Raw genomic sequence first — 24123 nt, forward strand, 5'->3', positions numbered from 1 at the left:
AAGAAATGGATAAATTCTTAGAATCCTACAACCTTCCAAAACTGCATCAAGAAGTATAGAATTTGAATAGACCAATCACCAGTAAGGAGATCGAAACAGTAATCACAAACCTCCCCAAAAATAAAAGTCCAGGACCAGACGGCTTCCCTGGTGAATTCTACCAAACATTCAAAAAAGACTTAATACCTATCCTTCTCAAACTCTTCCAAAAAATTGAGGAGGGGGGGAAGCTCCCTAACTCATTCTACGAAGCTGACATTACCCTGATACCAAAACCAGACAAGGACAACACAAAAAAAGAAAATTACAGGCCAATATCACTGATGAACATCGATGCGAAAATCCTCAACAAAATACTAGCAAATCGCATACAACAATACGTTAAAAAGATTATACACCATGATCAAGTGGGATTTATTCTAGGGATGCAGGAATGGTTTAACATTCGCAAATCAATCAATGTAATACACCACATTAATAAAAAGAAGAATAAAACCCACATGATCATCTCAATAGATGCAGAGAAAGCATTTGACAAGATACAGCATCCATTTATGATAAAAACTCTGAATAAAATGGGTATAGAAGGAAAGTACCTCAACATAATAAAGACCATATATGAGAAACCCACAGCTAATATCATCCTCAATGGTGAAAAACTGAAAGCTATCCCTCTAAGAACAGGAACCAGACAAGGATGCCCACTGTCACCACTCCTATTTAACATAGTACTGGAAGTCCTAGCCAGAGCAATCAGGCAAGAGAAAGAAATAAAAGGGATCCAGATTGGAAAGGAAGAAGTGAAACTGTCACTATTTGCAGATGACATGATTTTATATATAGAAAACCCTAAAGAATCCACCAGAAAACTTTTAGAAGTAATAAACCAATACGGTAAAGTTGCAGGATACAAAATCAACATACAAAAATCAGTTGCATTTCTGTACACTAACCATGAAGTAGCAGAAAGAGAAATTAAGAATACCATCCCATTTACAATTGCAACAAAAAGAATAAAATACCTAGGAATAAACTTAACCAAAGAAGTGAAAGATCTGTACACCGAAAACTATAAAACATTTCTGAAAGAAATTGAAGAAGACACAAAGAAATGGAAAGATATTCCGTGCTCTTGGATTGGAAGAATTAACATAGTTAAGATGTCCATACTTCCTAAAGCCATCTATAGATTCAATGCAATCCCTATCAACGTTCCAACAACATTTTTCACAGAAATAGAACAAAGAATCCTAAAATGTATATGGAACAACAAAAGACCCCGAATAGCTAAAGGAATCCTGAGAAAAAAGAACAAAGCTGGAGGTATCACACTCCCTGATCTCAAAATATAGTACAAAGCTATAGTAACCAAAACAGCATGGTACTGGCACAAAAACAGACACACAGATCAATGGAATAGAATCGAAAGCCCAGAAATAAACCCACACGTCTATGGACAGCTAATCTTTGACAAAAAAGCCAAGAACATACAATGGGGAAAAGAAAGTCTCTTCAACAAATGGTGTTGGGAAAACTGGATAGCCACATGCAAAAAAATGAAAGTAGACCCTTACCTTACACCATACACAAAAATTAACTCCAAATGGATTAAAGACTTGAATGTAAGACCTGAAACTATGAAACTTCTAGAAGAAAACATAGGCAGTACGCTCTTCGACATCGGTCTTAGCAACATCTTTTCAAACACCACGTCTGACCGGGCAAGAGAAACAATAGAAAAAATAAACAAATGGGACTACATCAAACTAAAAAGCTTCTGCACAGCAAAGGAAACCATCAAGAAAACGAAAAGACAACCTAACAATTGGGAGAAGATATTTGCAAACCATACTTCTGATAAGGGCTTAATCTCCAAAATATATAAAGAACTCATGCATCTCAACAACAAAAAAACTACCAACCCAATTAAAAAATGGGCAAAAGACCTGAACAGACATTTCTCCAAAGAAGATATACAGATGGCCAACAGACACATGAAAAGATGTTCAAAATCACTAACTATCGGGGAAATGCAAATCAAAACTACAATGAGATATCACCTCACACCCATCACAATGGCTATAATTAACAAGACAGGAAACAACACGTGTTGGAGAGGATGTGGAGAGAAGGGAACTCTCATACACTGCTGGTGGGAGTGCAAACTGGTGCAGCCACTATGGAAAACAGTATGGAGATTCCTCAAAAAATCAAGGATAGAACTACCATATGATCCAGCTATTCCACTGTTGGGTATTTATCCAAAGAACTTGAAAACACCAATTTGCAAAGGTACATGCACCCCTGTGTTCATTGCAGCATTATTCACAATAGCCAACACTTGGAAGCAACCTAAGTGCCCATCAAGGGATGAATGGATAAAGAAGCTGTGGTATATATACACAATGGAATACTACTCAGCCATAAGAAAAGATGAAATCCAGCTATTTGTGACAACACGGATGGACATTGAGGGTATAATGCAAAGTGAAATAAGTCAGAGGGAGAAGGTCAAATACCGTATGATTTCCTTCATTAAGTAGTAGATAATAATAACAATAAACAAACACGTAGGGACAGAGATTGGATTGGTGGTTACCAGAGGGGAAGGGGCTTGAGGGAGGAGTGTGAAAGGGATAATTCGGTACATGTGTGTAGTGATGGGTTGTAATTAGTATTTTGGTGGTGAACATGATGTAATCTATGCAGAAATAGAAGTACAATGATGTACACCTGAAATTTTTACAATGTTATAAACCAATGTTACTGCAATAAACAAAAAATTATATTAAAAAAAAAAAATTGCTGCCATGATGCCAGCAAGAGTAATTAAGCATTCTTGAAGATTTCTTTTCAGTAACACTTACTGAAATTATTAAACATAATTACTAAAATTCCAAGTGTAAGTTACATGACATAGAGATAAATGTTTACCCATAGTTAACTTTATAAACATGTCATTGGAATTTGAAACTTAATCATATAAGAAAAATAATGGTATGCTTCTAAGTAGTATGGAATAAAGTCCATTTCTGATCTCTGACTGATCGTTTTTGACTGTATAACTCTCAGTTGCAGCTTTGTCTGGCTTTTAATCTGAAAATATTATGCCATTTTGTTTTTTATTCACCAAAAATTATGTAGGGCAAGTGTCTTCAAAGAGCTTTTATACTGATGTATCTCCAATGCCTAGAACAATAAATAATACCCACAAGTGTTCAATATATATCAGTTGAATAAATTAATTTTAATAGTCAGAATATGTATGTTGACTCACATATGACATGCTCTCTGCTTGGAACGATTTACCTTAGTGCCCAATAAATTCTTTTTTATACAAGCACATTTTCTCTAAATTTCTTCTCTCTTATTATTTTCACATTTCCTTTAAATGAAGGCATAACATTATAGTAAAAAATCTGTTTTTAGTAATTCTAATTTTACTACTGGATCAAAATTGTCTTCAACAATATTTCTGTAATTCTGACAATTTGCTCTAAACCATTTAGAGTAAAATAATAAAATTATTACATTATCTTACCCTTAGCTCCCCATTCTCTATCATGGTCACATAAAAAAGGAATATATTTATTTTCCTTCACACACATTAATTCAAGCCTAACTCTATCTTTACACAATTTTTTTTCTAACTAAAAACATAAGCACAAAGTTTCTCATGGAATGTGGATCTTAATGACCTGGTAAGTAAACGTGGCCCAGAACTCTGGCCTGGCATTTTGAGTGGGATCATGTCAGAGCACAGAATTAAACTGGGCCTGGTCAGCTGGAAGGAGGATCCTTCTACTCTGTTTACATTAGATCACATACCTAATACTATCTGCTAAGTCCAGGCACTGAGTTAACTCCCAAGATCACCATGGCCTGTTTCCTGTTCTAGTGGGATAGAGAGTCAAGAACATGAATGAGGATATTAATACAGTGTGAAAGTGCCAAAGAGAAGTATTCAGTGTCCTAGGGTGAAAGGAAGTTAAGAAAACAAAGTAGGGGGATCAGAAAGGCTTAGCAGACATTGAGGATCCCATGTGGAAATAAAATGAGGTAGGAACAACTAAAGGGGGCAATTTTGGAGACAATGAACAGGTTTCCAAGGTTGGAAGAAAGGGTGTATAAGGGAATGTGCTGTAGGAACCCAGGCAAGAGATGATGAGGGCCTGAATGAAGGCAGTGTTTATCCTCTCACCAAGAGAAAAAGAGTGGGGAGACACTCAGCAACCAGGGCTCCAAAATGCTTTGCCACTCTAGGTGTGAATGTTCTTAGAATCTTGAATACTTGAATACCTAGGAAATAGCTAGTCCTGAGTGATAAATTTCACTTTTTAAGTCACAATCCTTTCTTGGGGTTCTAGGCTCAGTTCTAATTGGTCGTCGTACTAACAGGAGCAACTGGAAAGATTCTATTCTATTTTTCTGGTCATTATTAAAGTCCTTTCGTCTCCTCTGCTTGGGCCTACCATAGGTTTAATCAACTCAAGACAAAAAAAAATTCTTATTAAAGCCTCTTTTCAATGGAGTAGAAACTTGCAATGACCAGGTTGAGCCAGTGTGCCCCCTGAGCTTTGAGCATTCTCACAGAGAGTCTAAAAAGATGCAACAGAATGGGCAGGATATTAAACGACAGGAAAATACACCAGAAGGAGCATACTCTGGAGTCTGACCCACAATGCCAGAAATTGTGGCTCCTGTGTTCTCTAACCTGGCAGATTAGAGAGGATGGCTTAATCTTATTTTTTGACACTTATAAAATTGGACTAACAATACTCACCTCACAGGATTGTATGAGCATTTAAAACATCATATATTCATATATTAGATAAAATAACGTATAACAGCACATATCTCTGTGACTAATACATTATACATGTTCAGTGATTGTCATTTCCCTTGCCAGCCCTCCCCTAGGAAAATCAAATAGAAACAGAAAGGACAAATTTCAAAAAGCTTTCTCTTTTGGGCCTTTGCAAATGCCGTTCCACTCACTGCTTCCTCTCTTTACCTGGTTACCTTCTTTCTTTCTTCTGGTCTCATCTTAGATGTCACTTCCTTCAAGAAATCTTCCTAGAGGCTGAATTCTGTGTTCTTTCCTGGGTTCTGGTGGCCTCTGTGTTTCATTAAATGTCCTGTTACAACTTGTTTCCTTTTCAGAATCACACATTAGACTGTACGCCCATTGAAGGCAGGGATATTTCTGACACCACAGTTTCCTCAATGCCTAACAGGGTGACAGGCTCACTGTAGACACCAAAACACGTGCACTGACTGACTGACTAATGGAATAAAATTGCTCTGAAAAGCAAATGGTAAAAATAATCACATTGTGTCATCACATATGGTAGGCTCACATCCATTATTCATAACTTTTATGAGTTACTTGATAGACTCTGGTTCTAACACCAGTTACAATAAACCATATGTTTGGATTACTGTCACGTACTCCTAATTTTATAAACTTGAGATATTACCTAATGTCTGTACTTATTCAAACCAGTGAGACTAAGTCATGTGGGTGTATTTCTAATAAACTGAATTTCAAATTGACCGTATAAGGGTTCCCCAAGCAGATCACAGGAGGACTTTGAAAATATCAATGAGAGAACAAACAGATTGCCATGTGATTTGACTACCTGGTTCACACAGATTGGTTCAACCCAGATTGCATTGGTCCTCATTAGTCCTTTTGCCCTTAATGTCATTAGTGTTTAATTACAAATAACCTCAGGGGCCAGCCTCGTGGCATAGCGGTTAAGTAAGTACATGCGCTCCGCTGCTGGCGGCCCGGGTTCAGATCCCGGGTGCTCACCGATGCACCGCTTGTGAAGCCATGCTGTGGTGGCATCCCACATAAAGTGGAGGAAGATGGGCACAGATGTTAGCCCAGGGCCAGCCTTCTTCAGCAAAAAGAGGAGGATTGGCATGGATGTTAGCTCAGGGCTGATCTTCCTCACAAAAAACAGAACAAAAAAAACAGAGAAAAACAAACAACCTCAGATATTGTTGACCTCAAATTTAACATCCAGATTTAAATGCAAAATGTCACACTTATTGTTTTTTTAAATTTATACTAGGAATCCTTGCTCCAAGATAGCATGAAATGGAGCTATATTTGTTCTTGAACAACTTACTTAAAGAATACTTAATTTTACTTTTGCCATTATTTGTCTCTGTCTCTCCTCCCTGGGTGCTGCTGTTAAATTAATTTGCATTTCAGACCTCAGGATTTTACACTGCCATTAGAGTTGTGAAATGTTTTTACTCAGCACAACTAAGAACTGATGTTTTACCTCCCACTAATGCACGTTTAATTAGGCGCTGTAATGAACCATTCTGTCATTCCTTCATTTATAGAGAGAAGATTTTGTATATGCAAGATACAATTTTGACAGAACACCAGGTCCACTGAACCTTGCCGACTCACATCTAATAGATCTTAAATTTATTACACTTTTGTCAGCTGTTGAATTTATCATTTTAATGACACTGTCCACAGACTTATTTTGCTGCCAAAGAACAGCATCACCATACTGCAGGGATGTTTGTTGACATCTTGATCAACAACTCCTGGGGTCCAATTCTGACTATAATATCACTACTTGGGGACCTTGAGCAACTTATTTAACCTCTGTCTAAGGATTAATTGGTTAATTTTAATAAGTGCTTTGCCGTAAAATGTGGGAAGTGCTATGACTGCTAATAGTGATAATAAAATTAAAATACAGGCTTTTCTAATGCATCAGCCTACCTCAGACTGCGATTCCATTAAGTTGCCAATTAAAATATAGTCTAACTGAATTTATTCTTTTTAAGAATCCAAATTGCTATAATGATGGTCACATAGTATTTTTTTAACTTAGTTCAAAAAGAATCAAGAGTGGTGATGCTGCAACTGAAAAAAATAAAGGGAAAAAAAATACCGATGTTCTACAATGACGGACCAATTGAGAACTGAGAAATAGCTCCACACAAAAATACCAGCTAGTTGTCCCTTGATTAAATGTAGCTTTTGTACATTAAATTGATTGTTCTTTTATTAACTTGTCTCCAAACTGCTTTCATTTATTTATCTATTATTAATTATTTGTTCATTTATTTATTCAACAAATGCCACTGTTCCGTACAGTCACAAAGAGGTCATCCCAGACAGGTAGGAAGAATGCACACAGTTAACAATAACTCTAGGTAAAAGTAAATAGAGGCAGAAAGAGGCAAAGAAGAAGTGACTTGAAAATTCAGAAGAGAAAGAGATTCATTCAACTGAAGGAGGATGTGAACAACTTCAGAAAGGAAATGGTATTTACGCTGGACAGAGACAGACAGACAGGATTTGGCATGGAGAGATGAAGGTAGGAGGAATCCAGACAAAGTGCATTTTGGCAGAAGAGAATAGTATGGGAAAGTCACAACGGAGGCAAGTCAACATACGGAGAAGCATGATCAGTATGGTTTTACTAGCATAAAGGAGAGGCTGCAAAAATAGTTTGAACAGGAATGAGGGTCTTCATTATGTGGGATAGTAGTTGGTATTGTCCCTAATTTGCTTGGAAATCATTTGGGATTGTGAGAATGGTAGAGCAAAAGAGAAAAAAATCCATGAGTTAGTAGAAGTTGTGGTGGAATATTGTGCTGTTGAGAAGAGGGAAGTGAGAGAGTGATGAGATGTGAGCAATGTGTGAGTGGGGATACATGCATGTAACAGGATTGTATTTGCCAGGTAACTCTGCTGGCCCGTGATGTATACCATTTAAGAGATAAGTTGGTTAAGTGATGTGAAAAAGAGCATTGGCTGAGGGTAGTGGCATCTATACATGTCAAGAAGAGGCTGGCCTAATATGAGGAGAGTGTACACTTAGAAAAGGAAACACTAATTGAAACCAAATCTGTCTCTTTGCTGTAGTGGAAGTGGTCCCCTGCTGTAACGTCAGAGGCAAAATGTTTACTATTATTCTTGATTCGCAATACAAGTCAGTGCATATAGCTTGATTCCATGCTGTTCCATGTACTTCCTATAATGAACCTGAGCCACTCTCTATGAGGTCCTCAATGATACCAAACTATCAGGGGACCAGACTGTTAAGTAACTTTTAAGGGTGTGGGCCCTGGAGCTGGATTGCCTGGATTTGAATCCCAGCTCTCCCAATTACTAACCGTGTGATTCAAGAGGCTTTTTATTTCGCCTCACTAGCCTCCTCTGTAGAGAATAAAAACAATACTTAGCTCATTAGTATGATTAAATGAATAAAGAGAACTAATGCCAAAAAATAAGTAATTACAGGAGTGCCTAGATGTAGAAAAACCTCTGTAAATGTGATTGAGATGGAAAGCCATTTTTTATATAGATAAACTACAGCTGCTTTTTTGAGAATAGATGCAGAGGTGCAGAGAGGAAGCCTGGGGATCAGTTAGGAATAATTCAGGTAAGAGATGCTGGTAGCTTGGATGAGGGTAATAAGAATGAAGGTAGCGAGAAGTGTTCAGATGCTGGGTATATTTTAAAGGTAAAAGTGAGAATGAAAGTGGGATGTGAAAGAAAGAGAGGAGTCGAGAATGACTCCAAGATTTTGGGGCCTGAACAATGAATGTATCCCTTTACAGAGATTAGAAAAACTAAGGTAGAAGAATTTTTGAGTGAGAAAATCAGGTTAATTTAGAGCCAAGTCAAGCTGTCAAATAGATGATTAAGTATAAAAATATGGAATTCAGGAGATAGGTTCAGCTGGAGATACAAATTCGACATCATTTGTATTTGGATGGTATTTAAACCATGTGACTGGTTGAAATCATCTAGGCAGTGGGTCTCAATCTTGGTCACATGTGTGAAACATTTGGAAAAATTTAACTAATACAGATGCCCTACTGCAGGCTAACAGAATCAAAATCTTTGGAGAGGATGTTTAGAAAACTGTATTTTATAAAAGCTGTTGAGGTCATTCTAATGTGCAGAGTTGTACAGGAATCACAGGCTCAAGGAGTGAGTGTTGTAGAGAAGAAAACGGACACAAGGAGGAAGTCATCAGTCACTCTTATGTTTAAAGGTCAGAAAGATAAGGAGGCACTAGCAAAGGACTCTGGGAAGAAGCAGTCAGTAAAATGGGAATGGAAACAAGAGAGTGGTCAACATCAAGACAAGAGAAGAAGGCATTTTAAGGAGGGAGTGACTAACTGCTGACTGTACAGGTAAAATTAGCATCAGAATTGACCAGTGGATATGACAACATGGAGGACATTAGAAGAAATTAATTAATTTGACTTTGATGAAAGGTGTTTCAGCAGAATAGTGAGGAGGTGGGGTCCAAGAAAAATAGAAAGAGAGGAATTGTAGAGTATAACAACTCTACAGCCATGCTACTGTTAAAAAAAATGAGCAGGGAAATAAAGTTGTAGCTAGAAAGGGATGTGGGCACAAGGCAAAGTTTTTAAAGAAAGGATTAGGTAGAGAGGAAAATATTGATAAAGCAGGAGAAGGAGGGGACAGTTGTAAGAGACATGTCCATGAGTAGCTAAGAGGGATCTAATATACAAGCAGAGAGCATAGCATTAGACATGGCATAGGGTTCCTAGTCGTAAGAAGGAAGACAGAGTGTATGGGTATAGGATAAAGTAGTTTGAGCGGTGTGGTGGTGGGAGCGTGTGGCAGTTATCTTTAGACAGCTTCTATTTTTATCAATGAAATAGGAAGCAAGTTCCTCAGCTGAGAAGAAAGCTGGGGAGCAGGTATTTGAGGTTTGAAGAGAAAGGAGAAGATATGATATAGACATCTAGAAGAGTCAATGGATTAATGAAATAGAGTAGAAGCCATAGTAAGTGCCCATTTGAGACTAGTAATAACAACTCAAGTGAGACCAGTCTACATGACTGTGTTTTTTTTTCAGTTGCAGTCAGCAACGGGGCGCCAGTTCAGGACAGATGGAGAATTGGATTTAACCTTGGGTAGGGTTTTCTAGGAAAGTACAATAGAAAGAAAGAGGGAGCAAGGGAGTTGAGAGTGTGTACAAGGGAATGATTATAATGATGGAGCATGGAATCTAAGCTGGGGAAGGAAAAAACAGAATCTTTAAAATAAGTGAAGGACGTACAACAAAATAAGAACTGTTGGAGGTGGGGTAATGGAGTGAACCTGAAAAATAGGGAGTGGCTGAAATTGAGATAATAGAGGGAATGTAGATATAGATAATACTAAAATTACTTAATGTCAACATCAAAGCATGCTGTCAGACTGTCCTGTGGGTGTTGCTTTCACTTACAGTACTGACACCTGTCTCCAGTGTGTTCAGGCTGGCAGTGGCAGTAAGGCTGGTTCCCAGCAGTCACACCGCAGGTCCCTCCATTTTGACAGAAATCCTCACAGACTGTCTTACCACAGTTTGGTCCAGTGAACCCCAGTGCACAGCTGCAGGTGGGTCTCCCTGTTGGAAAAATAATAGGTAATAAAAAGGAAATTATTTGACTGAAATCGTTTATTTTCATGGAATCCTCACACGATAAGAATCAGGAAGCCAGGATTCCGGTCAAGTTTTATCTACTACTTAATCTGTGACTTCAGGCAGAAACATGACCTCTTTGGTCTCAGGTTCCCCACGTTCCAATGAAGCCTAGATTAGAAGAAACTCAGGTTCACGTCAGATAAAATAATCGGAGTTCATTTTATGAATAATTATACATGCAGACATGTATTTTATGCTTTCGAGTGCTTGTGTTAGTCTTTATACTTCTCTTTTCATATCCATTTCACTTTTTCAATTATTTTTGCTTCACTCATACGTGGTAATGCAGATTGTATGTCATTAGAATATAAAATAGAAATAATCATATTTCCCAATGTTCAATCATCGTGTACCAACCACTGCTGAATCTACATAAAGCATGAGCTTAGACTTATTATAAATTAATATTTTAATGTTTAAAGTGGGCATGTCATCTATAATAAGATTTATAAACATTAGTTATTTTATTTGATTTAAATATACATACTGCATTTAGTATATAAGTACTTACTAAGTCCTATTTTATTTCATTTTGGTATTTTTATTCATGGTAAAGGACTGTCACTTGTAGTCTAGTAAGATGATTTAGAAGTCTAATGTTAAGAGCACACAATAGCAAATCTGACAGATCATCTTTGGGTATTTTTCTATATTTGCTCTGCAGAAACTAACATCACAATGAAAAGTAAATAATCCTTTAAGGTGTCTTGAACACAGCACAGTTAACTGTTACATCAGGAATGAGTCTCTCTAATTGCCCCACAGTCAAGGACAGAGTAGAAAATGGAGCCTAGAGCTATCTCTGTAGGAGAGGTGAAGAAAAACAAAACAGAATTAATGGCTCTCATCTGTAATGGGGACAGAGTGAGGTTTAGAGGTTGTAAAAAGTAAAGAAATAACATTGAAGAGAATAAGAAAAAAATTGTTAGAGATCTCAATTAACTAGGACTCAGAAAATGTCACTCAGTTGGCTGGCATCAGAGAATATCCAACCATCTCCTCTCTTGCCTTTGTAGACATTAAGCAGAACTAGAATAGTCAGAGAAATGCACTTGTGTAAGGCTTACCAGACTTGAGGTGTGAAATTGAGATGTTTTCTCTATTGCTATAGATTCTACATTGAAGGATAATTCTACATTTTTTTCTTGGAAAAGCATTCTTAAGTGAATAAAATGCCTCCAAATAAAATTCACCTGCATTTCCAAGAGAATGAATAGAGTTCCCACGATTTATTTATTTATTTTATTTTGAAAGGGTTCCACACACTTAAAAATGCTAAAAGCTATTACTTCTCAATGGAGAAAGTTATATACATTTTTATGGTGAGCAGCATTGCTTTAAAACTTATGTATAAATGCTATTAGTTTGGTGGCAGATAAATGCTTACTAATAGGTTGAGAAACAAGGTAAATTTTATATACATTAAAAGCTGAGTAACCTCATATTTCCATTGCCAGAAAATGGCTTTAAAACTTTTAGCTACATATTTTTCTTATAATAGCAATGAATTTTCTAGTTGTTGTTTACATACAGACAAAATATCTTCACTGGAACAATAATGGTCAAAAATAAAGACACAAACAAGGGAGTAAATAGTGATAGAAGATGAAGAGGACAGATAATTGTTGGAATACAGTTGCTAAGGAAAACAAAAGCCTTGAACAAAAGAAGTACTTCCTTTTCATCAACAAGAACCAGTGAACGACTTACAGAGAAACAGAACATATAAACAGGAACACAAATAACATGAGCTAAATGTGAAACAAACAGTACAGAAAGCACAAGAGAAATCAAAATGCATTAGGACAATCAGAAAAAGTGCCATATGAATGTAAGACCTAAACACTGTAGATTTATGTTTTTCTGCATTACTTTCTGGGTTTTTTTTCATTTTTGTAAATGAGTGAGAAAAATTAAAATGATAGAAATTTGAGAGAAACAAACAGCCTGCTAAGACACGTGAAAGTTCCTCTGTCCCAGTCACTCAGAAAATTGATACCGTGCTTTCGTCTTACCTACAGCTGTTTTGAAACTAGGGCAGAGTGACCAGATTGTCCCCCAGCTAGCATATGCCTGGCATCATTTAGATTCCGAGTGAATTATTCTCAAAACGCCCTTCTTTCTCTTCCTTTGAAGAGATTTCTTTTTGACAAGTAGAAATCTTCATATTCATGGGAACATTATCTAACTTGAAACGGTGTGGTGATACAGCAGATCTTTTGTTTGTTGATGGGAAATGAACCATCTGTTGCAGAATTTTATAATGGGCTCCATCTAATATTTTCAAGAACCTCTCTGGGTGCACCCTACAAGTTACATTAGATTCATTTATAAGGATGTTTTTGGTAGCTGAATTTGATTTTGACATTTGAAAAGGAAACAGCACTGTTACAATGACTAGGGTATAGATTTATAGCAGTGATACATCCAGAGAGCTGGAGAGTTGACAGCCTACAAGGGTAGCGGAATCAGAAAGGGTGTCAGTTGACCTGAGGAAGGAGGGGGAGGAACAGTTAGCCAGCTGTAATCAGTCTAGTTTCTACAGCGTTCTTAGCTTAGATCTTAAGAGGCTGTCAGACTGCCTGGATTCATAGACTATCTGTGCCAATTACTGGTTGTGGGACTATGGGCAAATATCACCACTCTGCTTATTCCCTCGTGAGTAAAATGGGGATCCTAATAGTACCTATTTCATGGATTTGTTGTGTAGGATCACCTAGAATAAATGAGATAATACATGCAAAGCATTTCTAACTGTACCAGGCACATAGAAAGCACTCAGTTACCTTTTAGCTCTGATTATTATTATTATTCCTACTGAGTGAGATTCACCATTTATAAGTACAGCTTACTCTGTGACTGTGTCTACAAAGGCACTATAACATTCTAGGAAAATCATTCTGAAAATTTTCTTAAATTACACAATTTATTTCCATTATTTATTTAAGATAAAATTAAACTTGAATCTGTTTGTATGGCCGTGATGGGATAGAGCAGGAATTCTCCATCAACTTTACTCTCCGAGTCCAACATTTTCAAACCTTGAAGGATGGGTCTTTCTTCTTTACCTTCTAAATATGCTTAATCCTACCCTTTAAAAAGAAAGAACACACACACACACACACACACACACACACAAACACGCACACACACCACAAACAAAAACAAAAAAGCAAACCCAATATTTGCCAAGTCCATCTGCTTACATAATTTCAAATTTTGGTATATCTTTCAGCTTTCTCAAAAGAATTTTACATTCGCTGCTTCCAATTCTACCAATATATGACATAGTAAAATCTTCGATCATAAAGTCACATTCCAATCCTTCATTGGGTTTATAGTTTTTATTTTTTTTTAATATACAAAATAATGTGTTTTAATCTGTTACCTCTCTTTGTTCTCTCAGAAGAGAGGCCAGGGGCGGAGTCAAGATGGCGGCGTAGGCAGACTCTGAACTCACCTTCTCCCGCAGACACAGCCAATTTACAACTACTCGTGGAAAAATTACCCCTGACAGAACTGAAAACTGGATAAGAGGAACTCCTGCAACAACGGACAATCCTAACTGGGGTAGAAGAGGCAGAGACGCCCTTCCGGAGAGGAAAAACGCTGCCTTCACAAGCCGCCAGCTTCATGGCCGCCGGGAGCAGCGCACAGGTACGCAGCCTCCCTGGAGGCGCGGGGTCCTGAGCCGGGGAGCGCCCCCGCTGTGGGCATTTTGTGGACCCAGCACAATCGACACCAGCGGCATAATATCTGACTTTGCCTGCTACTAAAACATTGGCGAGCACCCCCAGAAAACCCGGTTCACAAAGAAACTAAAACTGGCTCTTAAAGGGCCCGCGCACAAACTCACCCATTCCAGAAAGCATCCTAAAATCACCAGAAAGAAAGGTGCACAGTGCTTTGGTGACAAGAGACACACCTAATAGCCCCTGAGTGCATCTCGGTGAGGGGTGAGACCTCTCCAGGGACTGGGGTATTGGCGGCGTCCATTGTTGTGGGCCTGGTGTGGGCGTGCTGACACAGACGCCATTGGAGTTCTCCCTGAGGCCTGCTAGCCCAGGGTCTGCTCCACCCGCTAGAGCACCCATTTAATCCAGCTCAGCCAGGGCAGGCAGCCCACCCTAGAGACTGGCCCCACCCAACAACAGGCAACGTGTGGGCCTGCATAGATTGGTGACTGGATTCTCTGCAGCCTGGCAACTGAGCCGACTTGAGCGGGGCAGGGTGTGCACAAGGAGCGGGTGGAGAGTGTGGGGCGGTGGCGGAGTCTGTGGGGCTCCCGCTGTGGAGAGACTGGGTCCGCTTGGGGAGGTCGGGGCGCTCACACGGGGCAGGACTGTGTTGACTGTCTGTGTGGACCTGTGGGCAACAGGGCTTGTCAGTTGCAGAAGACTTGTGCTTCTCAAAGACCCACATAGGAGGTTTGCCCCACCTTCCAAAGCCTGAAACAATTGGGTGTTCCTGTGCCTGAGGCCAGCCCCACCCAGCTGCAATCCTCAGCTGACAAGAGACATAATAGGCTAGAGGCTTGCAGCAATTGTAAGGCCCTGAGCCTAACAACCTGCCACGCTGGGGGCCTACTCAGTTAAAAGAAATACTGCAACACAAATGTGCTATTAGAACTTACAGCCAACTGTGCTGGGGTGCCCCACACCTGATAAAGAGACTGAAGGGCCCACAACAACTACAAGCAGCTGAGCATTACAACAGCTGGCCAGGAGCATAACTCAGCCTCCCTGGGCGCCTATAGGGAGAGCTAACAGGCCACAATAGAAGGACACACGTAGCCCACATAGGGGCCACCCCTGGAACATTGAGAACTGAGGGAAGCACACTGCAAGCCTCCTAAGCCATCACTTACATAAGGTCACCTATCCAAGAGCAGGAGACGTAGCTGACCTACCTAATACATAGACACAAGCACAGGGAAAGAGGCAAAATGAGGAGGCAAAAGAATACATTCCAAGTAAGGGAACAGGACAAAACCCCAGAAAAGGAACTAAGTGAAACAGAAATGAGCAACCTACCCAACAGAGAGTTCAAACTAAGAGTGTTAAGGATGCTCACTGATCTGGGGAGAAGAATAGATGAACTCAGTGAGAATGTCAACAAAGAAATGGAAGATATAAAAAAGAACCGATCAGAAATGGAGAATACAATACTGGAAATGAAAAATTCATCAGAGGGACTCAAAAGCAGAGTAGAGGATACAGAAGAATGGATCTGTGAGCTGGATGAAAGACTAGAAGAAATTATCCAAGGTGAACAGGTAAAAGAGAAAAGAATTAAAAAGAGTGAGGACAGTCAAAGGGACCTCTGGGACAACATCAAGCGTACTAACATCCATGTTATAGGTGTCCCGGAAGGAGAAGAACGAGACAAGGGGGCAGAGAATCTATTTCAAGAAATAATAGATGAAAACTTCCCTAACCTAAGGAAGGAAACAGACATCCAGGTACAGGAAGCACAGAGAGCCCCAAACAAGATAAACCCAAAGAGGCCCACACCGAGACACATCATAATCAAAATGTCCAGAATTAAAGATAAAGAGAGAATCCTAAAAGCCGCAAGAGAATGTCAAGTTACATAGAAAGGAAACCCCATAAGGCTATCAGCTGACTTCTCAGCAGAAACCTTACAGGCTAGAAGAGAATGGCACGATATATTTAAAGTGCTAAAAGGAAAAAACTTACAGCCAAGAATACTCTACCCAGCAAGGTTATCATTCAAAATGGAAGGAGAGATCAAAATTTTCCCAGATAAGCAAAAATTAAAGGAGTTTGTCACCAAGAAACCAGTGCTACAAGAAATGTTAAAGGGACTGATTTAAGGGGAAAAGAGAAGACCACAAATAGGAAAAATTATCTATTTCCATGATTAGAACGTAATGGATACAAATGCACAAAAAAGAGGTTAGATATGATATTAAAAACATAAAAGGAGGGAGGAGGGGAGTTAAAGAGTAGAGCTTTCAGACAGAGGTCAAACTAAAGTGACCATCAATTCTGTATAGAAGAAGTAAGGAACAGAGAAGGACTACTAAAACACTGAGAAAAAAGAAAAAAAAATTTAAAAAATGGCAGTAACTACATACTTATCAATAGCTACTTTAAACGTCAATGGACTAAATGCTCCAATTAAAAGGCATAGGGTGGCTGACTAGATAAAAAAACAAGACCCATATATATGCTGCATACAAGAGACACACTTCAGACCTAAAGACACTCACAAACTGAAAGTGAAGGGATGGAAAAAAATACTCCACGCAAATGGCAATGAAAAGAAAGCGGGGGTAGCAGTACTCATATCAGACAAAATAGACTTAAAACAAAAACTGTAAAAAGAGACAAAGAAGGGCATTACATAATGATCAAGGGAACAATCCAACAAGAGGTTGTAACACTTGTAAATATCTACGCACCCAATGTAGGTGCACCCAAATATATAAAGCAATTATTAACAGACATAAAAACAGAAATAGACAGTAACACAATAATAGTAGGGGAATTTAACACTCCACTTACACCAACGGATAGATCATCCAAACAGAAGATCAATAAGGAAACATTGGCCTTAAACGACACACTAGAACAGATGGACCTAGTAGACATATACAGAGCATTCCATCCAAAAACTGAAGAATACACGTTCTTTTCAAATGCACATGGAACATTCTCCAGGATTGATCACATATTAGGCCACAAAATAAGTCTCCATAAATTTAAGAAGATTGAAATAATACCAAGCATCTTTTCTGACCACAACGGTATGAAACTAGAAATCAACTATAGGAAGAAAATCAGAAAAGCCACAAATACATGGAGATTAAACAAAATGCTACTGAACAACGACTGGGTTAATGAAGAAATCAAAGAAGAAATCAAAAAATACCTGGAGACAAATGAAAATGAAAATACGACATGCCAGAATTTATGGGATACAGCAAAAGCAGTTCTAAGAGGGAAGTTTATAGCGATACAGGCCTATCTCAACAAACAAGAAAAATCTCAAATAAACAATCTAATAATGCACCTAAAGGAACTGGAAAAAGAAGAACAAACAAAGCCCAAAATCAGTAGAAGAAGGGAAATAATAAAAATCAGAGCAGAAATAAATGAAATAGAGACCAAAAAAACAATAGAAAAAATTAATAAAACCAAGAGCTGGTTCTTTGAAAAGATCAACAAAATTGACAAACCTTTAGCTAGACTCACCAAGAAAAAAAGAGAGAAGGCACAAATAAGTAAAATCAGAAATGAAAGAGGAGAGGTTACAACAGACACCTCAGAAATACAAAAGATTATAAGAGAATACTATAAAAAGCTATATGCCAACCATTCGAGAATCTGGAAGAAATGGATAAATTCTTAGAATCCTACAACCTTCCAAAACTGCATCAAGAAGAAGTATAGAATTTGAATAGACCAATCACCAGTAAGGAGATCGAAACAGTAATCACAAACCTCCCCAAAAATAAAAGTCCAGGACCAGACGGCTTCCCTGGTGAATTCTACCAAACATTCAAAAAAGACTTAATACCTATCCTTCTCAAACTCTTCCAAAAAATTGGGGGGGGGGGAAGCTCCCTAACTCATTCTACGAAGCTGATATTACCCTGATACCAAAACCAGACAAGGACAACAGAAAAAAAAAGAAAATTACAGGCCAATATCACTGATGAACATCGATGCGAAAATCCTCAACAAAATACTAGCAAATCGCATACAACAATACGTTAAAAAGATTATACACCATGATCAAGTGGGATTTATTCCAGGGATGCAGGGATGGTTTAACATTTGCAAATCAATGAACGTAATACACCACATTAATAAAATGAAGAACAAAAAACACATGATCATCTTAATAGATGCAGAGAAAACATTTGACAAGATACAGCATCCATTTATGATAAAAACTCTGAATAAAATGGGCATAGAAGGAAAGTAGCTCAACATAATAAAGACCATATTTGAGAAACCCACAGCTAATATCATCCTCAATGGTGAAAAACGGAAAGCTATCCCTCTAAGAACAGGAACCAGACAAGGATGCCCACTGTCACCACTCCTATTTAACATAGTACTGGAAGTCCTAGCCAGAGCAATCAGGCAAGAGAAAGAAATAAAAGAGATCCAGATTGGAAAGGAAGAAGTGAAACTGTCACTATTTGCAGATGACATGATTTTATATATAGAAAACCCTAAAGAATCCACCAGAAAACTTTTAGAAGTAATAAATCAATATGGTAAAGTTGCAGGATACAAAATCAACATACAAAAATCAGTTGCATTTCTGTACACTAACAACGAAGTAGCAGAAAGAGAAATTAAGAATACCATCCCATTTACAATTGCAACAAAAAGAATAAAATAGCTAAGAATAAACTTAACCAAAGAGGTGAAAGATCTGTACACTGAAAACTATAAAACATTTCTGAAAGAAATTGAAGAAGACACAAAGAAATGGAAAGATATTCCGTGCTCTTGGATTGGAAGAATTAACATAGTTAAGATGTCCATACTTCCTAAAGCCATCTATAGATTCAATGCAATCCCTATCAAAGTTCCAACAACATTTTTCACAGAAATAGAACAAAGAATCCTAAAATTTATATGGAACAACAAAAGACCCCGAATAGCTAAAGGAATCCTGAGAAAAAAGAACAAAGCTGGAGGTATCACACTCCCTGATTTCAAAATATAGTACAAAGCTATAGTAACCAAAACAGCATGGTACTGGCACAAAAACAGACACACAGATCAATGGAATAGAATCGAAAGCCCAGAAATAAACCCACACGTCTATGGACAGCTAATCTTTGACAAAAAAGCCAAGAACATACAATGGGGAAAAGAAAGTCTCTTCAACAAATGGTGTTGGGAAAACTGGATAGCCACATGCAAAAGAATGAAAGTAGACCCTTACCTTCCACCATGCACAAAAATTAACTCCAAATGGATTAAAGACTTGAATGTAAGACCTGAAACTATGAAACTTCTAGAAGAAAACATAGGCAGTACGCTCTTCGACATCGGTCTTAGCAACATCTTTTCAAACACCACGTCTGACCGGGCAAGAGAAACAATAGAAAAAATAAACAAATGGGACTACATCAAACTAAAAAGCTTCTGCACAGCAAAGGAAACCATCAACAAAACGAAAAGACAACCTAACAATTGGGAGAAGATATTTGCAAACCATACATCTGATAAGGGCTTAATCTCCAAAATATATAAAGAACTCATGCATCTCAACAACAAAAAAACTTCCAACCCAATTAAAAAATGGGCTAAAGACCTGAACAGACATTTCTCCAAAGAAGATATACAGATGGCCAACAGACACATGAAAAGATGTTCAAAATCACTAACAGGGAAATGCAAATCAAAACTACAATGAGATATCACCTCACGCCCGTCAGAATGGCTATAATTAACAAGACAGGAAACAACATGTGTTGGAGAGGATGTGGAGAGAAGGGAACTCTCATACACTGCTGGTGGGAGTGCAAACTGGTCCAGCCACTATGGAAAACAGTATGGAGATTCCTCAAAAAATCAAGGATAGAACTACCATATGATCCAGCTATTCCACTGTTGGGTATTTATCCAAAGAACTTGAAAACACCAATTTGCAAAGGTACATGCACCCCTGTGTTCATTGCAGCGTTATTCACAATAGCCAAGACTTGTAAGCAACCTAAGTGCCCATCAAGGGACGAATGGATAAAGAAGCTGTGGTATATATACACAATGGAATACTACTCAGCCATAAGAAAAGATGAAATCCAGCCATTTGTGACAACACGGATGGACACTGAGGGTATAATGCAAAGTGAAATAAGTCAGAGGGAGAAGGTCAAATACCGTATGATTTCCTTCATTAAGTAGTAGATAATAACAACAATAAACAAACACGTAGGGACAGAGATTGGATTGGTGGTTACCAGAGGGGAAGGGGGGAGGGAGGAAGGTGAAAGGGATAATTCGGTACATGTGTGGGGTGATGGGTTGTAATTAGTATTTTGGTGGTGAACATGATGTAATCTATGCAGAAATAGAAGTACAATGATGTACACCTGAAACTTTTACAATGTTATAAACCAATGTTACTGCAATAAACAAAAAATTAAAAAAAAAAAAGAAGAGAGGCCAGATCCCTCAATAAGTATGTATTGCTCATATAAATCAATTCTGATTCCCTGCTGGTAAGAAAGGTTTAGGAATGGAGAAGTGAGTGTGTGGTATTGTCTTTACTGCATATTTATGTAGCCTTGCAAAGTTTACCTTTAATCTCTCAATCCCTAAATCCACTGATTTCTTCTCAATCATCATCATCCTCAAGTTTTCTCCTAATTTTGTGTTTATTAACATCTACACTTGAAAATTCTATCTCCACTGGGCTTTTAAGACACTGGTATTGTTGATTTCCCTATCTTTTTTTGATTGTTCTTTCACACTTGCTTTATGTTTTCTCTTTCTGTCTCTTGAAAATGTTCTTCCAAACTTATTTCCGGTATTATCTAATTTCAGGGCTTCACTAACTGTCTCTCCTCTGTCCCAATTTTCTCACTCTGGGTTCACTCTCCTCCCTAAGCTTTGGCCCATCATTTTCACTCCCTGTTGTATGTCCCAGTGTGGACATCTCTGGCTGCTCAGCATGTTCCTCAACTCCTCCCATGACCCCCCAAGAGAGAAAACTCTTCTCATAAACATTGTCCTATGGCATACATGAGTTCAGCAGACTGCAGGTTCTCCCCGTGTTAGTCTGCTCCATATTCAAGTTCCATACTGTATATCAGCAAAGTGGCTTGCTAGAAGTATGCATACAATAAATGGAGCTTAATTTATTTATATTGCTTCTGTTCATAGATAAACGGAAACTGGCTGCATATATCTTCTAAAGTATTCAAGCAAATTTTCATACAACAAAGTAAATTAATAATAAGCTGTTGAAATTTAACTAGATAACCAATAATAGCTAGTGTCAAATATGGTGAAGACATAACTAAAATCACTAACCATCTATAATGAGTAATAAATATTATTAAGGAATATTCATTGACAAAACTAAAGATTTTATTGCTCAAAAGAAAAAATGGAAGTGACTCAGAAACTCATAGAAGTCTTTAAATTTCATTGTACTTACAAGGCCCTTACATGCCAAAATCATAGTTTCAGTAAAAATAGCCGATTCTAAAATATTTCATAAGAATATTTAATAGGAACTAAATAAATCTGGTGCAAAGTTAAATTGTTTTTTGTACAAGGCAGACCTGGGAATGAAATCTTGTTAGATATTTATTAATTGTGTGGCCTTGGAAAACTTAGATTTCCTTGCTGGATCTCATTCTGCATCTCATTCTGTAAAATGGGGATAGTGACGCCTACCAGGTGCTGGTAAAACACATCACACAATAGCTGCTACACAGCAAGTACTCAATAATTGGTAGATTTAGTAGTAGTAGTAGTACTGGTATTATTGTTACTATCAGTATTATTATTAAACAAATTATCAACTTAAAAGTTATCATGTCAACTTGACTGAGTACGTATGCCTTTGTTAAGAAACTCCATGTGAAATCCTGATGCACTTTTTTTCCCATATTTATTCTTCTAGACCCATAGCCAATCCATATATATCAGTAAAAAATAGTATATGTTTAAACCTATAATAACAATGCAGTCTTTTTTATTATATAAATAATTACATGGATAGCATAATGACTTATCATCAGTCTCTGTTAAATGAGCATTAAATTTATATGATATGGTTACAGTTTACCTCTAGATAAATGGACCTATTTAACTATATGTTACTTTTAGTTATATAGTCACAGTTGGTGATTTCTGTGATAGGAGCAGAGAGTAATGCTGATTTTCAGTGATAATAAGTAATGTCTTAGAGCACTGACTTTGGAATAATCTAGGTTCTCAGATTCTAGTTTTATTAACCACTCTAGCTCACATCTGAAAATTGCCAAAATGTAAACATCATAGAGCGATAAAAATTAAATAAGGGGCCAGCCCCGCAGTCTAGTGGTTAGGTTTGGCACACTCTACTTTGGCTGTCCAGGTTCAGTTCCCAGGCACAGACCTCCACCACTTGTCAGTGGCATGCTGTGGCAGTGACCCACATACAAAACAGAGGAAGACTGGCACAGATGTAAACTCAGGGCAAATCTTCCTCAAGCAAAAAGAGAAAGATCAGCAATGGATGTTATCTCAGAAAATCTTCCTCAGGAAAAAAAAACTTAAATAAGATAATGTATCTAAGGAATTTACCAGCTTTCTTGGCATTTATTAAGCATTCAAAATTTAGTCATCACTGTAATAAAGATAACAATAATTATGTTTGCAAAATTTCCAAAATGTTATAATTACTGAATATATATTCAATACAGCAATCATAACATACCTGCTAATAATTTTAGAGTAAAATTTGCTGGAAAGCTTTTGGTAAAGTAATTTATCAATCAATATGTATTCTCAAAAGCATATATTTTCATTTGAATATTATAAAGGTGTATTTTGCTGGCATTTTTCAATAACTTGATGTGATAATATTAAGTGTCTGTCTTTAAAAGCTAGATTTATTTAATAAACAGTTTTTAAGCTGATTACAAAAATACTACTCCTCAATATCATTTAATCAATATTGTATGACTTTGTAGGTAAAATAACTTCTCTGATCAATATTGGACAAATAAATTATGACCCTTTTTTCTATATGAACACAACGCTTGAAAACATATTGAATTATGGTTGAATGCCACGAAGGAATGCTGGTAAAAGCAATTACATGTGAAATTCTTATGAGGCAGTGACTGTGCTCATTATTTCTGATGTGTAGATACCTGCTAGTGAGCATCATTAGTTGGTTCTCCTTTTAAGCAACTTATTTGAAGTTGTATTCATTTGTCTATGTGAATCATGCTGCTTACCCTGTTTAACTTGGTGCTGCTTCAGTCAGTCTGAGGCCCATAAATTGTTGTCCCTGGTTATAATGTTTTATACCTAACTAGTCTTCCGCGTATAGTCATTGTTTAGTTCAAAAAGTCTGATAAACACATTGACAAGCAGCGTTTAACTGATATTTAAACTGCAGAGCATATTCACAAATTTTTACATATAATATTTTTCTATGAAAATAGTATCTAAAAGTTATACTCTTTACTCACAACATCTTTACTGCTTTGACAGAAGCCACATTCTTGTTCCTTTACACAGAATAAAAATATTAAGCCAAGAGACGAATCACCACCACATCATTCAGTTAGTTACTAGATTGCTATCAGAAGGCCTATCTCCTGACCTCTTACCTGCAAGACTACTCTCCTTTGTGAAATCTGTCTTCACTTCTGACTTAGATTCAAGTAACAAAAGTTTTGAATGCTTTAAAAAATTGCTAGTCCTTTTGATAAAGAGATTTGACATTCCACTTTTCCACTTAATATAATGTTTTCCTGGACTGAAAGTGAGTGCCCATTTATACATAATTTTAGCAAGTTGATGATAGCTGTCGGGTTGTCTTAAGTATAAAGATTACCGACAACTATTCAGCAAAGCCTGACAAAGAAAAGGAAAAACTGGGATTTATCTAGCTCCATCCCAGGTTC

The 24123-nt window shown here is 37.5% G+C and overlaps 1 protein-coding gene across 1 annotated transcript in view; it reads right to left on the bottom strand.

Annotated features, from left to right (window-relative positions):
• The window catches only part of LRP1B (LDL receptor related protein 1B), a 1024768-nt gene that overhangs the window by 55258 nt on the left and 945387 nt on the right, over nt 1-24123 (bottom strand). The window contains exon 81 of the mRNA XM_058548897.1: nt 10257-10418. Within this exon, the coding sequence (XP_058404880.1) occupies nt 10257-10418 (162 nt within the window). The remainder of the gene's footprint in view (nt 1-10256; nt 10419-24123) is intronic.

Source organism: Diceros bicornis, chromosome 10 (assembly GCF_020826845.1).
Source record: "Diceros bicornis minor isolate mBicDic1 chromosome 10, mDicBic1.mat.cur, whole genome shotgun sequence".
In the NCBI taxonomy this organism is placed as follows: domain Eukaryota; kingdom Metazoa; phylum Chordata; class Mammalia; order Perissodactyla; family Rhinocerotidae; genus Diceros; species Diceros bicornis.